Consider the following 18,018-nt stretch of genomic DNA (forward strand, 5'->3'; position numbering starts at 1 on the left):
TCTCATGTTTATAAAATTTTGCAGATAAATAGATAAGATTGATAATCATACCTGCATTTCTCTGGTTCAGTAACGGATTTTAGTTCTGATGAAGCTCCACAATGAAGAACAACCTGTAATATTAGCAAAAATTAAAAATAATACATGCAAAACTTCATAATGAAATATGATATTTTAATTATAAAATAAATTTTTGAATATACTTACCCGGTGAATATATAATAGCTGCTGCTCAGCGGCTCGACAGAAAACACACTCAAAAACTCGCGAGCGATCGCTATGAAGGTTGCGGGTGTGCCCACCAGCGCCAACTATCGGCCAGATACCACTCCTGCATGTAAACAAACCCTTCAATTCTTCTTGTCCCGCTGCGTCTCTATTGGGGAGGAAGGGAGGGCCTTTAATTTATATATTCACCGGGTAAGTATATTCAAAAATTTATTTTATAATTAAAATATCATTTTTAAATATTTAACTTAGCCGGTGAATATATAATAGCTGATTCACACCCAAGGCGGTGGGTAGAGACCAGAGTTAATTAAGTTTACAGCGTATATGCTAAGAGTTTTTGACAGTTATCAATATAACAAAACCAAAATATATAGGTACCTGGTAAGGAAGTTGACTTAGACGATTACTCTGCCTTGTAAGTCTGTCTTCCTCACGAAGCCCAGCCATCCTCTTAGGATGCTGAAAGACTCCCAGGAGCTGAAGTATGAAGGGTTGCAACCCATACTAACAGGACCTCATCAAACCCCTAATCTGGGCGCTCTCAAGAAATGACTTTGACCACCCGCCAAATCAACCAGGATGCGAAAGGCTTCTTAGCCTTCCGTACAACCCAAAAAAACAATATTAAAAAACATTTCAAGAGACAGATTAAAAAGGATATTGGAATTAGGGAAGTGTAGTGGTATAACCCTCACCCACTACTGCACTCGCTGCCACGAATGGACCCAGTGTGTAGCAGTCCTCGTAAAGAGTCTGGACATCTTTCAAGTAAAATGACGCGAACACTGACTTGCTTCTCCAAAAAGTCGCGTCCATGATACTTTGCAGAGATCTATTTTGCTTGAAGGCCACGGAGGTTGCTATAGCTCTAATTTCGTGCGTCTTAACCTTAAGCAAAGATTGGTCTTCCTCATTCAAGTGGGAATGAGCTTCTCGTATTAAAAATCTGATAAAATATGACAAAGCATTCTTTGACATAGGTAAGGATGGTTTCTTAACCGAACACCATAACGCTTCAGATTTACCTCGTAATGGCTTAGTACGAGCTAAATAGAACTTAAGAGCTCTAACGGGACATAACACTCTTTCCAGTTCGTTGCCTACGATCTCTGATAAGCTAGGAATATCAAAAGATTTAGGCCAAGGATGAGAAGGCAGTTCATTTTTGGCCAGGAAACCAAGTTGAAGAGAACAAGTGGCTTTTTCTGTAGAAAAGCCGATGTTCTTACTGAAGGCATGAAGTTCACTGACTCTTTTAGCCGAGGCCAAGCACACCAGGAAAAGATTTTTAAGAGTGAGATCCTTCAGGGAGGCTGAATGTAATGGCTCAAACCTGTCTGACATGAGGAACCTTAGGACCACGTCTAAGTTCCATCCAGGAGTAGCCAAACGACGTTCCTTAGAGGTTTCAAAAGACTTAAGGAGATCTTGTAGATCTTTATTGTTGGAAAGATCTAAGCCTCTATGCCGAAAGACCGAAGCCAACATGCTCCTGTAGCCCTTGATCGTGGTAGCTGAAAGGGAGCGAACTTTTCTCAGGTGTAAGAGAAAATCAGCGATTTGGGCTACAGAGGTACTGGACGAGGATACAGATGCTGACTTGCACCAGTCTCGGAAGACTTCCCACTTCGACTGGTATACTCTAATGGTAGAAGCTCTCCTCGCTCTTGCAATCGCACTGGCTGCCTCCTCGAAAAGCCTCGAGCTCTAGAGAGTCTTTCGATAGGCTGAAGGCAGTCAGACGAAGAGCGGGGAGGCTTTGGTGTACATTCTTTACGTGGGGCTGACGTAACAGATCTACTCTTAGAGGAAGACTCCTTGGAAAGTCTACCAGCCATCGAAGTACCTCGGTGAACCATTCTCTCGCGGGCCAGAGGGGAGCAACTAACGTCAACCTTGTCCCTTCGTGAGAGGCGAACTTCTGCAGTACCTTGTTGTCAATCTTGAATGGAGGGAATGCATATAGGTCCAGATGAGACCAATCTAGAAGAAATGCGTCTACAGTATGTGTATTGCTGCTGGGTCTGGGACTGGAGAGCAATAGATTGGAAGTCTCTTGGTCATCGAGGTTGCAAAGAGGTCTATGGTGGGTTGACCCCAAGTTGCCCAAAGACTCTTGCACACGTCCTTGTGGAGGGTCCATTCCGTAGGAATTACCTGACCCCTCCGACTGAGGCAGTCTGCTAAGACGTTCAAGTCGCCCTGGATAAACCTCGTTAACAGGGAGATGCCTCGATCTCTTGACCAAATGAGCAGGTCCCTTGCGATCTCGTACAGCGTCAGGGAGTGGGTGCCTCCTTGCTTGGAAATGTATGCCAAGGCTGTGGTATTGTCGGAGTTGATCTCTACCACTTTGTTTCGAAGGAGACTCTCGAAGTTCATCAAGGCCAGGTGGACTGCCAAAAGCTCCTTGCCGTTGATGTGCATGCTCCTCTGACTTGAGGTCCACAGACCTGAGCATTCCCAACCGTCCAGGGTCGCACCCCAACCCAAATCCGACGCGTCTGAGAATAGTACGTGGTTTGGGTTCTGAACTGCTAGGGAAAGTCCCTCTCTCAGACTGATATTGTCGTTCCACCAATTCAGGCATGCCTTTACTGGTTCGGAGATCGGGATTGAGACCGTCTCTAACGTCTTGTCCTTTTTCCAGTGAAAAGCTAGATGGAACTGGAGAGGTCGAAGGTGTAGCCTTCCTAGCGAGACAAACTGCTCCAGGGATGATAGAGTTCCTACTAGACTCATCCAATTCCTGACTGAGCATCGTTCTCTCTTCAACATCAGTTGGACTTTGAGCAGGGCTTACTCTATTCGGGGGGCAGACAGAAAAGCCCGAAAAACTGGACTGCGAATCTCCATCCCTAAATACAGTATAGTTTGGGATGGGATCAGCTGGGACTTTTCTAGGTTGACCAAAAGTCCCAATTCCTTGGTCAGATCCAATGTCCAATGAAGATCCTGCAGACAGCGATGACTGGACGAGGCTCTGAGAAGCCAGTCGTCCAAGTACAGGGAGGCTCGGATTCCCGATAAATGGAGGAATTTTGCTACATTCCTCATAAGCCTCGTAAACACGAGAGGAGCAGGACTTAGGCCAAAGCACAGGGCCCGAAACTGGTATACCACATTGTTGAAAACAAACCTCAGAAAAGGTTGGGAATCTGGGTGTATGGGGATGTGGAAGTATGCGTCTCTTAGGTCGAGAGAGACCATCCAGTCTCCCTTTCTGACCGCTGCTAAGACTGATTTCGTGGTCTCCATGGTGAACTTTGTCTTCGTAACAAAGACGTTGAGTGCACTGACGTCTAGCACCGGTCTCCAACCTCCTGTCTTCTTCGGTACTAGGAAGAGACGGTTGTAAAACCCCGGTGATTGAAGGTCCGAGACTTTCACCACCGTTCCCTTCTCTAGCAAAAGAGACACTTCTGGGTTCAGGGCTTGTCTCTTTGACTCCTCTCGGTACCTGGGAGAGAGGTCGATGGGGGAAGTCGCTAGAGGAGGTTTGCGTACAAATGGAATTTTGTACCCCTCTCTGAGCAACCTCACAGATTGTTGGTCTGCGCCCCTCTTCTCCCAGGCTTGCCAGAAGTTCTTCAGTCTGGCTCCTACTGCTGTCTGAGGCTGCGGGCAGTCAGACTCTGCCACGCGAGGACTTGGCTCCTCTCTTCTTTCCTCTCTTTCCCTCGGCACGAGTACTTCCCCTGCTGGGAGCTCTGCCACGAAAGGGCGGAATAAATCTGGACGCCGGAGTGTCTATCCTAGGTCTTGCAGAAAAGGATGTCGAAGGAGTCCCTTTGCGAGCAGAGGACGCAACCAAGTCATGGGTGTCCTTCTGCACGAGTGAGGAAGCTATGTCCTTAACCAATTGTTGCGGGAACAAAAACTTTGATAAGGGAGCAAAGAGCAGTTCAGATCTCTGACAGGGAGTAACTCCTGCCGACAGAAAAGAGCAAAGGGACTCTCGCTTCTTTAGGACTCTCGACGTAAAAGAGGAGGAGAGCTCATTGGAACCATCGCGGATGGCTTTATCCATACAGGACATAATCAGTAGGGAGACATCTCTATCAGCCGATGAGATTTTCCTACTTAAGGCTCCCAAACACCAGTCAAGGAAGTTGAAAACTCCAAAGGCTCTGTAAATGCCTTTCAGCAGATGGTCAAGGTCCGAGGAGGACCAACTAATCTTCGAGCGTCTCATGGCTAGGCGGCGGGGAGAGTCTACAAGGCTTGAGAAGTCGCCCTGGGCAGAGGCAGGGACTCCCAAGCCGAGAACTTCTCCCGTGGCATACCAGACGCTCGATCTAGACGAGAGTTTAGACGGAGGGAAGGCAAAGGCCGTCTTCCCCAAACTCCTCTTGGTTTCCAACCAGTCGCCTAAAAGCCGTAAAGCTCTCTTGGAAGAGCGAGAGCGCACAAGTTTTGTAAAGGCTGGCATGTTAGCAGGTACGCCTAGAACAAACTCAGACGGCGGCGAACGAGGAGCAACAGCGACGAAGTGATCGGGAAACAACTCCTTAAAAATTAACATGACTTTCTTAAAGTCCATAGATGGAGGAACTGTTCTGGGTTCGTCTACATCAGAAGGATGATCATCATGCTGAGGGTCAGCAACGTCCTCATCTGAAGGATCCTCATCTGACAACTGCTGAGAAACAAGCAAAGGGGTTGGCAATGCTTGACACGCAGCGTCCACACGCACTGGTGCATTAGTAGCGGACCAGGACGCAACGTCATGTAACTGCTTAACAGTCTGTGAACTGTCAACAACAACAGGTGCGTGAGGACGCTCGGCGTCCACTCGAGACTGTTTTGACTGCCTAGTCTGAGCAGTCAAAACAACTCTAGACTGCGGTGGTTGACGCTCAGCGTCAAAACAAGTCAACTCCGATGGTTGGCGAACGTCCTGAACGTCAACAGGAGCATTAGTAAGTGGCCTAACGTCCACATGCGGCTGAAAATCAACACGAGACCGCATCGAGTGAGGCTCTACAAATCGTGACTGACGTGACTTAGCTACGCCAACGTCAACAGGACGCACAAAGGTTCGTTTGGGCGGCTGAAGGCCAGGATCTCGATGAGATAAACGGCTAGGCTCAACGTGAACCTTATCGGCAGAATAGTCTTCCATAAGGGAGGCGAGCTTAGTCTGCATGTCCTGCAGTATAACCCATTTAGGGTCCACGGGAATGGGTGCGGTAAACGACGGGGTTAACGTCTGAGACGGCACAACCTTGCCTACACCAAGACTTTCTGAGCCTGTGTAACGTTGCTGCTTAGGCGGCGAGCAGTCATCCGATGACTGCAACGGGTCAGAACTGTCCCAATGACTACATCCAGGACGCTGGACCTGTCCTGAAGGGACCGACTTTCGCTTAAGGGGCCTAGAAACCTTGCTCCACGGTTTCTTATGCGAAAAGCCTTCGGAAGACGAGGAGAAAATGGGCTCTCTCGTCTTATGGTAGGGGCGATCTTGGTGAGATACGCCTGATACCATAGAGGGAACGTCTGTTCGCTGATCAAGGCCTCTCGAACCCATAAGTCGTACGACATTACTTCTCCCCTGGGCTTGGGAGCTTGCAAGAGGTCTCGGACTAGGTGAACGACAGGCACGAACAGACGAACCCTCGGTCGCAACACTGTTCACAACACTTTGCGCACTAATCACTTTCCCACTATTTTCCGCTGTGGCACTCTGACACTTAAGCTCTTTAACGTCAGCCATGAGTTGATTACGATCAGTTGCTAACGCTTCAACTCTTTCCCCCAAGGCATGAATATCACGTAACATGTCTTGCATAGATGGTTCCTGAGTGCCAGAAGGGGGGTTAGGTGCAACCACTACAGGGGAAGGATTAGGTTCAGGGGCATGTGGAGAGGAAAAATCTACTGACCTAGAGGAACTCCTCCTTACCCTATCTCTCTCTAGCCTACGTGCATACTTATCGTATTCGAGCCAATCGAATTCCGAAAGGCCCACGCATTCCTCACACCGATCTCCCAATTGACAGGTTTTACCCCGACAATTGGAACACACAGTATGTGGGTCGAGAGATGCCTTTGGAAGACGCCTATTACAGTCCCAAGCATTACACTTACGAAATCTAGGTACTTGTGAAGGGTCAGCCATTTTGAATTAGTCAAAGAAAGTCCAAAAAACAATCCAAGTCATCAACAATTAAATCTGTCCAATAAAGAGTTCAAGAGTTTAAGTTGAGGAAAAACACCTGCACTGCGAAAGCTCAAACCAAAATGAAGTACTTCACCAAATATGTTGAGAAAACTCCAGGTTATACAGCGAGTATTGATACGTCTTGTCGTCAAGGTCGACAGAGAAGAATTGAAGGGTTTGTTTACATGCAGGAGTGGTATCTGGCCGATAGTTGGCGCTGGTGGGCACACCCGCAACCTTCATAGCGATCGCTCGCGAGTTTTTGAGTGTGTTTTCTGTCGAGCCGCTGAGCAGCAGCTATTATATATTCACCGGCTAAGTTAAATATTTAAAATCTATATTTGCTATAATCCATAATAACATCAAAATACAGTAAATCCTTGATCTGCACTCATTATATTCCAAGGCCAGTTCTATGATTCGAAATTCAACAGATATAAACTCTAAGGAATATAGATTTTTCTTACTTGTAAATACACCACAGCACTCCTACTAAAGGGCAAGTGTGTGTATTCATGTGGGAATAATCCTTTTTATCTATGAAATCATACAAAACATAAAATATCTTATGATCACCAAGGCCTATATAAAAGATATTGCTTGTAGTTCACTAACTTGTATTCTGATGCCAACATCAACAAAAAATAAATATTTTCCTGAGATCTCAAGTAAAAACTTTTTCTAAATTCTATAATTGTCTAAAAAAATGACTACGGGAGGTCTTTCGATTTTGATTGGCTCAAAAAACACCCACTACAATACCTGATACAGACAAATCTTCTCCTATATTCTCAAGCACAGAAATCAGTGTCCAATTAAAATAAAAATTCTATTGTTCTTGACATATAGTGCTGTCTTTTGGGACCTATGATTGACAACCTAGAGGATCTCGAAAGCAATTTGCCCCATTAGGTAAAAATTAGATCACATTGGGTAACATCAACGAAAGTAAGCTACCAGAGACAAAGCCAATATGAACACCAGGGGGAGGGTCATAGAAAAGAATGAACTAAAAATAATACAATGTTTCTGTAGTTTAGTTTTATGAAAAAGGTTACTTGGTATCATTGCAACACCAATTTGAATAAAAAATCAGACCATTACACCACCAAAATGAACTTCATCAAATTACAAAGCAATGAATGGGAGGACTTGGATTATGTTAACAGCTGAATCAAAAGATTCATTAGAATGATACAGAGGAGAGACAGAGCATCTCTTTTACCACTTAGTGTATAGGACTGAACTCAAGTACTGTAAATTAAGTCAGTTTTTTGTTTCATGAAAACTTGTTTTGTACTAACCTTTGTAGAACGATGTTTACCTTTACCACAGGGGCTTCCTTCTACCATGTTCCATGCCACAAACTTATTATCATCTATAATCCAATCCAGCCACACACTGCAATATGACAAATTCGAAGATAATTTGTATTTTTCCTAACCATACAAACCTTAGCTATTTACAAAGGGTATTACTTTTAGCGCAGCTGAAATGACGAGCCAATAGTTTTTAACGAGGGTTAATTACCCCCGCGCTAGTTAGCGGGGGGTGGGGAAGGGTAGCTTGCTACCCCTCCCCCCTCCACACACCGGTGACTTGCTTCACTTCACTTAGAGGTAGGACTTGACTTGGGGGTCAGGGATGGCGGGCACATATGTGTAAATAGCTAAGGTTTGTATGGTTAGGAAAAATACAAATTATCTTCGAATTTGTCATTTGTTCCGGGTCAGGGATGGCGGGCACATATGTGTAAATAGCTAAGGTTTGTATGGTTAGGAAAAATACAAATTATCTTCGAATTTGTCATTTGTTCCGTAACCGAAATACAAACCACGCTATTTACAAAGGGTGACTTACTCCTTAGGAAGGGTGGAAAGTCCCCAGCCTTACTGACTTCGGCTTGCCCGGGGGCTCGATCCCTCAGTGAGCAGCACTAGAGAGAGGGAGCCCCTGTACCTCACAGGTTCCTAGCATCGCTAGGAACGAGTGGCCTACATAAGCAGTGTGAGGAGGAGAGTGTGACTCGTCCTATGAAGTTGACCTTGAGACCTTCAGATAGGAATTCTAGGATAGGACGTTCCCCATACCACCTCGTCAGGGTATGGGAGACGCAACAGTATTAAGCTTAATACTAGGAGCACAAAGAAGCATGGGTTACCTGCAGAGGTCGAGGTCAGCTATGCGAGGACCAGGATGCTGCTTCCCCAAGAGAGGGGAGAATGAAGAAAGAAGTAAGGGTCAGACATACTCTTTCATTCACACAGACTAAGACCGGGTAACAACGCCCTCAACCTACTGCTACTTGTCCAAAAAGGAGCCTGAGGTTAGACCAGCTGTTGTGCAGCCACCACAGGGCCGATAGAGAACGTATCGAGGCTCCTGTGGGTCACGTCTTGCAGGTAGTGGGCTGTGAAGGTTGTTTGACGCTTCCAGACCCCAGCTTGAAGTACCTGCGTCACAGAGAAGTTTCTCTTGAAGGCCAGGGATGTAGCAATACCCCTGACATCGTGGGCCCGAGGGCGACGTGACGGAGGAGGGTCTGGATTCAGGGCATGGTGGATAACCCTTCGAATCCAAGCAGAGATGGTGTTCCTGGTGACCCTCCTCTTTGTCCTGCCTGTGCTCACAAACAAAGCTCGCACATGAGGACGGACTGCAGCCGTTCTCTTCAAGTAGTACCTCAGACACCTCACTGGGCATAGTAGCAGCTGGTCTGGGTCGTTTGTTACAGAACGGAGACTCGCGATCCTGAAAGAGTCGAACCGAGGATCCGGCACTCCAGGATTCTGAGTCTTGGCCACAAACTCAGGGACGAACCTGAACGTTACCTCCCCCCATCCCCTTGAATGGGCGATGTCGTACGAGAGACCATGAAGTTCACTAACTCGCTTGGCCGAGGCCAAGGCGAGTAGGAAAGCCGTCTTCCAAGACAGGTGGCGATCGGAGGCCTGGCGTAATGGCTCGAAGGGAGGTCTCGAGAGACCTGAGGACTCGAACCACGTTCCAAGGAGGGGGTCTCACTTCCGACTGGGGGCAGGTAAGCTCATAGCTACGTATGAGTAAAGAGAGTTCTAGCGATGAAGAAATATCCACGCCCTTCAATCTGAAGGCCAAGCTTAAGGCTGAGCGATAGCCTTTCACTGCCGAGACAGAAAGGCGCATTTCTTCTCGCAGATACATGAGGAAGTCCGCTATTGCTGGAATAGTGGCATCGAGTGGAGAGATACCCCTTCCACGACACCAACCACAAAAGACTCTCCACTTCGCTTGGTAGACTCCCTCAGAGGACCTTCGCAGGTGCCGAGACATTCTCTCCGCAACCTGTTGCGAAAAGCCTCTCTCCGCGAGGAGACGCTGGATAGTCTCCAGGCGTGAAGCCGAAGCGAGGCTACGGCCCTGTGAGGGACACCGGAGTGGGGTTGTCTGAGAAGCTCGTGTCGTGGAGGAAGCTCCCTTGGGAGTTCCGTCAGGAGTTGCAGAAGGTCCGGAAACCATTCCGCGTGATGCCATAGCGGAGCTACTAGAGTCATGGAACAGTTGACCGATAGTCTGGTCCTGTTGTGCACCCTTCTCATCAGACAGAATGGTGGGAAGGCGTACACGTCGATGTTGTCCCACCGTTGCTGGAAAGCATCTTGCCAGAGTGCCTTGGGGTCCGGGACTGGTGAGCAGTACAGGGGCAGCTTGAAGTTCAAGGCTGTCGCGAACAAGTCCACCGTCGGGGAACCCCACAAAGTCAGGACTTAGCTGGCTATCTGAGGATCCAAAGACCACTCGGTACTCACTATCTGCGAAGCCCTGCTCAGACTGTCGGCGAGCACATTCCTCTTGCCAGGAATGAAGCGAGCTGATAGTGTTATCAAGTGGGTTTCGGTCCACCTCAGAGTCTCTACTGCAAGATGGGATAGCTGTTGCGAAAAAGTGCCTCCCTGCTTGTTGATATAAGCCACTACCGTGGTGTTGTCGCTCATCACCACCACGGAGTGACCCGCCAGGAACCGTTGGAACTGCTGAAGGGCCAGAAAGACGGCCTTCAATTCTAACAGGTTGATGTGTAGGCACTTTTCTGATTCTGACCAAAGGCCTGAGGCCCTCTGGTTCAGAACGTGCGCCCCCCACCCTTCTTTTGACGCGTCCGAAAACAGAGTCAATTCCGGGGGGAGGACGAGAAGACTCACTCCCTTCCGCAGGTTCTCGTCGGCCAGCCACCACCGCAAGTCCGTCTGTTCCAGAGACCCCATTGGGATCAGAATGTCCGGGGAATCGGATCCTTGATTCCACCGGGACTTGAGCCGCCATTGAAGGGATCTCATCCTGAGGCGGCTGTTTGGAACCAGACGGGCCAGGGAGGATAGGTGGCCTAAGAGACGCAACCACGATTGGGCGGGGAGTTCTTTTCGCCTGAGGAAAGGTTCCGCCACCCTCCTCAGCCTTGCTATCCGGTCCTCTGATGGAAAGGCTTTGTGGAGATTGGTGTCTATTAGCATGCCTAGATAAACCAGTCGTTGGGACGGCTGCAGAGAGGACTTCTCGAGGTTTACCACGATCCCCAGATCCTGGCAAAGATCTAGAAGCCTGTCTCGGTGCCGAAGAAGGGTCGACTCCGAGTCTGCTAGGATCAGCCAATCGTCTAGGTAACGAAGGAGACGAATGCCGTTCCTGTGCGCCCAAGTCGAAATCAGGGTGAACACTCTGGTGAACACCTGAGGAGCTGTGGAGAGACTGAAACACAGCACCTTGAACTGGTAGATCTTGTTGTCTAGGCAGAATCTCAGGTACTTCCTGGAAGACGGATGGATTGGGATCTGGAAGTACGCGTCCTTTAGATCCAGTGTACGCATGAAGTCTTGTGGTCTCACCGCAAGTCTGACCGTGTCTGCTGTCTCCATGCTGAACCGGGTTTGTTTGACAAACCTGTTCAGAGCCGAGAGATCGATGACGGGTCTCCAGCCTCCAGTAGCCTTCTTTACAAGAAAGAGTCGACTGAAGAAGCCTGGAGAGCCGTCCACGACCTCCTGGAGAGCACCCTTCTCGAACATGGTCTCGACTTCGGCCTGAAGGGCCAGCCCCTTTGCCGATCCCATGGCATAGGAGCTCAACGACACTGGATTCGCTGTCAGGGGAGGTTGAGATGACGTGAACGGGACGCGATAACCTTGGCCGATCACTGAGACCGTCCAAGCATCGGCCCCGTGATGCTGCCACCTGCAGACGCAACGCTGAAGGCATCCCCCCACAGGTGGACACGCAGGGGGACTGCCACCCCTAGGGCTTGCGGCCGCGGCCGCCACCCCTAGAAGTCTTGCCTCCCCTGGAGGACTCACCGCCCCTCTTGACCTTGGCTGGAAAGGGCTGGGGCTTAGACACCACTTTCTTAGCTGCCGGTGCCTGTTTGGGAGCCTTACGAGGCTGTTGCTGCTGTTGTGGCGGGGCTGGAGGCTTATAGGGCCGAGTTGTAAGGGCCCTGTGGAGGAGGGAGTCCGTGCTGGATTTCCTCCACCTCTCAGCCGTTCGCTCCAAGTCTTGAGGCTCAAACAGGCTCTCCCCCAGGAGGGAAGCATGTCGGAGCCTACACACATCTACGGCGGGGACCTTCGGATGGAATCTCTCGGACACAGCATCGCGACGCTTCAACACCGAGTTGGCCTACAGGGTGGTAACCTGGTGCGCCAAAAACTCGATGGAGCGGGTGCACGAGAGTAAGAAGGTCTCTAGGGCCTTCCTATTGGTCTCCTTGGACAAGTCCTCCGATCCCAATAGGATGCCCAGAGATCCTAACCAGAAGTCTAGCCACGAAGTGGCCTGCATGGCACACTTAGCGACCTTCTCGTGGTTAAGGATCTCTGCCGCCGAGAACGACACCTGCCGGGCAGAGAGTTTCTCCAAGGGAACTCCCTTCGCCAGCTCCTCCACAGAGTGATGGAGAGGAAGAGCGAGGTTGTGCTCACCCAGGATCTCGAAATACCTCCTCTGCTGAAGGCGAGGAGGAGGGATGAGTTTGTTCCCGGCAGTGGAACGACTGGAGGAGGCAAGAAGTGCGAGCTGAGCATTGGCCCTAGCTCTGGCACTCTTCAGCCCCCGAGACCAGGCCAGAGCTGCACTGGTCTTAGGGGCTTTCCGAACGTCAAGCACTTCATCCAGAATCGTGTCTTTGCCTTCACGGGGGGGGATGACTGGATCCGTAAGTCTGTTAAGTTGCCTTATCAGGCTTAGGACCTGCCAGAAGGCATGTTCGGACTCTTGCTGTTCTCCTCCCTGCGGGCTGGCAGCTAAGTCTCCTGCCCCAGGAATCTCTTCCTGGGGTGATACGTGGACATTCCCCTGGGTAGTCGTGGGTTCCCGACGAATCCTTGCAGAGGATTTAGGGATGGTCTTGGAATCCTTGGGTTCCCTCCTGGGAGGGATACAGGATCCCAACAACGAGGTTCGAGGGGCCCCTTCCTCACGAGACGATTCTCCTGCCTGAAGCGAAGTCTCCCCTCCTGGTGCCGAGGGGAAGACTACCGCCCCACTGGACTCACCTGAGGACGGAAAGGCCTCGTCCACGGGAGAAGGAGAGAGTACTCGTGCAGGAGAGGGGACCTTCGAGACCGACCTCTTGGGAACCAACTTCGCCCTGGGGGAAGTCACCACGAAGTCCACTCCTCTCTTTCTCTTCAGCGTAGGAGAGACAGCCGCTGGTTTGTTACCCTGGCCGGCGAGTGCTGGTTTCATAACCCTCACTAACGCCCGTGCCAGCGGACCAAACCAAGTCTGCTGCTCCAAGGACAAAGAGTCCGAAATCCTCGCTAAGGTGAAAGGGATCGGGCGATCCTTTGGAGTGGACACGACGGTACCTGCCTGAAAAGAAGGTGGGGAAGAATGCTGTACTGACCTGTCTTCGTCCTGCACTCCAACCTGTGCTTGGATGGAGGTGATCCCGAGTGCCGTCTAGGAGCACGCGTCCCTGCTGCTACCACCAGCTGTGGAATTCGCCGCGAACGATGGTCGCGCGAGGGCGAATGGTCGCGCGGGAGTGCGGGCGAGCGATCGCGCGGGCGTGCAGGTGGATGATCGCGCGGGCGCACAGGCGAGCGGTCGCGCGGGCGCGCAGGCGAGTGGGCGCGAGGGTGGGCAGGTAAATGAACACGTGTCCGAGGTGACGAACGCAAGCGTTGGCGCGACGGCGAGGGATCGTGCTGCCGCGTAGGTGAGGAAGATCGCTGGCGATGTAGATCCACAGGCGATCGATGACGAGCTGTGGTATGTCGACGCACTGATGTGCGATGGTGAGCAGCATGCGCAGGTGAATGACCGCGTAATGGTAAGCGATGGCGAGCAGCATGCGTAGGTGAATGATCGCGTGATAGGGTGCGATGGTGATCAGCATCCGCAAGAGGGCGATCGTTCAGGGTTGTGCGATGAGGAGCAGCATGCGTAAGCGGGCGATCGTGCAGGGTTGTGCGATGGCGAGCAGCATGCGCAGGTGAATGATCGCGTGAAAGGGTGCGATGGTGATCAGCATCCGCAGGAGGGCGATCGTTCAGGGTTGTGCGATGAGGAGCAGCATGCGTAAGCGGGCGATCATGCAGGGTCGTGCGATGGCGAGCAGCATGCGCAGGAGGGCGATCGTGCAATGGCGAGCGATGGCGAGCAGCATTTGCAGGCGGGCGATCGCGCGATGGCGAGCAGCATTTGCAGGCGGGCGATCGCGCGATGGCGAGCTAGAAGCTGGCGAACCATGTTCCTTCAGGGGCGTTGGCGAACGTCGGCGCGCTAGTTGTCGCTGTTGAATAGGCGATACTAAGATCGCCTGTGCGCGCTGGCAAGCAGGTGAACGCTGGCGAGGAGGTAATCACTGGCGTGTAGGTGATCGCTGGCGAGCTGGTGATCGCTGGCGAGCAGAAGGTCGACGCGTGTCCTGTGAGAGGACAGGTGGTGCGGCGCGTTCACGAGCAGGAACGGGAAGATCGCTGGCGCGTTGGCGAACATGTGTTTCTGACACACGCGCAGCACGATGTTGCGTAGCCACAGGACCAGGCGGATGGTGAGCAGGGAGTTCAGCAGGAACTAAAGGGTGGTCAGAGACCGCAGGGCGATGGTCCTCAAATGAGCGCTGACGCTCGGAAGAGAGCTGACGAGCAGGAGAGCGCTGGCGAGGAGGGCGAACATCAGGAGAGAGCCGACGAGCAGGTGAGCGTCGGCGAGCAGGAGAGTCTTGGCGAGCAGGAGATCGTCAACGAGCAGGAGAGCGCTGGCGAGCAGGAGATCGCTGGCGAGCAGGTGAGCGCTGGCGAGCAGGAGAGCGCTGGCGAGCAGGAGAGCGCTGGCGAGCAGGAGAGCGCTTGTGCGCTAGCCCTGCTCGCGTAAGGGAAGAATCCCTTAGCCCCGAAGGGACCGTTGCCCGTCGGGTGACGAGTTCTCCAGAAGGCGAAGATCCGGCAGGAGATGGTGAGCGGTCTGCAGAGAGGTTCAAGGAGGGCGGAGCAGTCGGTTGAGGCTGACCAGGAGAGTCCCCCCCGGAGGACGAAGACCCAAAAAGGCGCCTCTTAGTCCCCCTGTAAGGGGAAGGGAGGCCCTTGTGGCGTAGAGGGCGGTGAGCCTTACAGCGGAGGCGGCCTCGGGGGAGATCGTCGGGACCATCGGTCCTCCGAAGGGGAGTCTCCGTCAAAACACTTCCCTCAGAAGGAAGCTGGGCAGCAGTCGAGACCGAAGGACTCACTTCCCCCTTCGAAGGATGTACGGAAGGAGGAGGAGAGCCTTGAGCACCATCACCAGCAACAGCACCTGCGGCGGAAGGCCCAGCCACGTCGGAGGCCTCTGTCACCACGACGTCGACAATAGACAGAGGGTCTACCTCTGCTACCACCGGCGACTGTTTAACAGCGGCCCCCAACGAGACAAGGTCAATAAGAGCGACCCTGGAGGGCAAGCCCTTAAGCCCCAGGGACGACCAAATCTGTAAAAGATCATCACTGGATAAGGCATTATTATCAATAACCTCCCCCGGAGGAGGAGGGGGAACCGCCTCGCTATGGGAGGCGACGCCCTCTCCCCCCACCAATGGTAGGGAAACAGAACAAGGGCCTGCGCTCCCACTCGGACGACTCTCCTTAGGAGGCGGACGAGGGGGAGCTTCGGAGGAGGTTTGGGCGGCGGAAGAAGAGTCCCGAGAACCTTCCTCCTTCAAGGCTAACCCCGGAGGAGAACGGTCTCTCTTGGACTTCTTCTTACGCCGACGGCCAAACCTCTCCCACTGGGAGGCAGACCACTCCCTGCACTCACGGCACATGTTATCCTGGTCGCACCGTCGGCCCCGACATTGAGGGCAGAGGGTGTGTGGATCCGTAATAACGTCCGACATGAAAGTCCCACAAGGACGGCCGGCAACTCCAGGGCATGTACGCATAGTAAAGAAAATAACTGAAGGTCAACTTCCAACTAATCACACACGCTGAAAAGAAAAAGCAGAAAATTAAAGGCTGTCACGAAGGCGATGAGCAGACACGTCTGATCACCGCCGAGCCAAAAGTGAAGTGAAGCAAGTCACTGGTGTGTGGAGGGGGGAGGGGTAGCAAGCTACCCTTCCCCACCCCCCGCTAACTAGCGCGGGGGTAATTAACCCTCGTTAAAAACTATTGGCTTGTCATTTCAGCTGCGCTAAAAGTAATACCCTTTGTAAATAGCGTGGTTTGTATTTCGGTTACGGAACAAACAAGAAATTTATGAAATAACTTAGGTTGCTCACAACTGTTTTGTTCAAGTTTCACATGTCACACACTTACTGAGGAGTCAGTGGCCCTTATAATGTTAATAAAATACTGTAGTTACTTTCCCTATCTTTCTGCTCACTGCAGGCTTGGTTGTCATTACATAGGCAAAAGTGTAGATGCCTTTATAAAAGAAATTTAATTCATAATCAATGACAGGGAGCTGGAGTCAAGAATTCTTGTATACAAGATTAGACACTATCATATATGAAACAAATTTCAAAAGATTTCAGGTATTCTTATTGAAGACGTAAACCAGTATGAGTCAAATACACTGAGACAGAGAGGAAATACAGCCTCTATTTTTCCAAGAGAATTTTACTAGTCATGACAGTGCCTTTGAAAAACCATAGGTTTTTATATAAATTTTTCGGAATCCTTGAAACATGAATTTCCTGTTACATGACCTACACATTTTATTCAATACAGAGCTTATATATACAGTAGTTTATCTTTTATTCTCTTAATTCCTTTCCTCACAGGGCTACTTTCTCTGATAGAACCATTGGACTTGTAGCATTCTGCTTTTCCAACCAGGATTGTAGCTTGGTTGTTAATGATAATAATAAGAGACTCATACACTTTATATGCAGCACAAGGACACAGAATGGCCCTAATATACTACAGAACTCAAAACTGATACTAAAAGCAATAAAAATATTCATTTTGCAAAATCTTTGCTGAAATATATTTATGCTTTGTTCAAAACAGATTAACTGGAAGCAATTATATAAAGTATAAAGATTACAAACTCTAGCCTCAGCTCTAAAGGAAAATTTATTAATGAGAGTGATAAATGTTTCAGAAGTGATACTACATCTAGAATTCTAATTCCTTCACTATATAAACACAATCAGCTTATAGACACATACATTGGTGAGACCAAAATGATTTGATCCCATCCACAGTATTGTAAACAGACCTGCCTATGACATCACTAAAACTACCATTATGTAAAAGTGAGACTCATCCTGGATATTACTTCATTATTCAAGTACTGTACATTATTAACCAAAAAGAAAAATGTACGAGTTATGTATATTGGTTACTGCTAAAATTTAGTTAACATATACTGTAATCAAAATCTAAAATAATAGTTTCAGAGTAACTTACCCAAGCACACCTTTATATGGTTCATAATAAGCCTGAATGTCTTCTTGAGTGATATTTTGATATGGACACAAAATGTATTCGTACCTGGTAAAAAAATAAATTACATAAATAACTCACAAATAGCGTTACAGTTTAGATTATCAAAACCTTTTCAAAGCACTATATTACACAAGAAATACTTTAATGCTAAGAAACTGCATATATATGACATAGAAATTTTGCATACTTAAAATAACCCAACAATTCTTAAATAGGGTTTACAAAAAATTGCAAATCTTTAAAGTAATTTGCATTTTTTTAAGTATACAAACCTGAATCCTTTGATAGGAGTAAGTTTTTAGAGTAGCTGGAACTCGGATATTAAAATTCATAACAAGGTGTAGGTAATTATTGGTGGGTGGAGGGGAAACCCCGGCCTCCAGCCACCTCACTGAGAAACCACTTTGACTTGGGGAATGGTTGCGATGGGAAGTGCAACCTAAGGGACTTAGCTTTGTATAGTTAGGAGAAAAACCGATTACTTTAAAAATTTCTGATTTGTTCCTAAACAAATACAATAAAACATCCATAGGAGGGATAAAGTCCCTATGACCAACTGGCTGGTGTACTCAGGAAATGACAAAGCCCTCTGATCCTGCATAGGAACAAATGTGGTGACACCTGCCAACTTCCTAATGACATGGCCATGAAGATGAAGCAGGTGTTAGGCTAGGTCACTACCATGGACTGGTATACAGTAAAGGAAGGACTTATGAC

At 49.5% G+C, this 18,018-nt stretch overlaps 1 protein-coding gene across 3 annotated transcripts in view; it reads right to left on the reverse strand.

The window, feature by feature from the left end:
• Positions 1–18,018, reverse strand: part of LOC137622456 (N-acetylglucosamine-1-phosphotransferase subunit gamma-like) — a 94,809-nt gene that overhangs the window by 50,089 nt on the left and 26,702 nt on the right. For all 3 annotated transcript variants that reach the window (XM_068353069.1, XM_068353076.1, XM_068353062.1), the window contains exons 3-5: positions 17,263–17,346; positions 7,702–7,798; positions 52–113 (exon numbers count right to left, since the gene is read on the reverse strand). In XM_068353069.1, coding sequence (XP_068209170.1) covers positions 52–113; positions 7,702–7,798; positions 17,263–17,346 — 243 coding nt within the window. The remainder of the gene's footprint in view (positions 1–51; positions 114–7,701; positions 7,799–17,262; positions 17,347–18,018) is intronic.

This window comes from Palaemon carinicauda, chromosome 2 (assembly GCF_036898095.1).
Source record: "Palaemon carinicauda isolate YSFRI2023 chromosome 2, ASM3689809v2, whole genome shotgun sequence".
Lineage (NCBI taxonomy): Eukaryota > Metazoa > Arthropoda > Malacostraca > Decapoda > Palaemonidae > Palaemon > Palaemon carinicauda.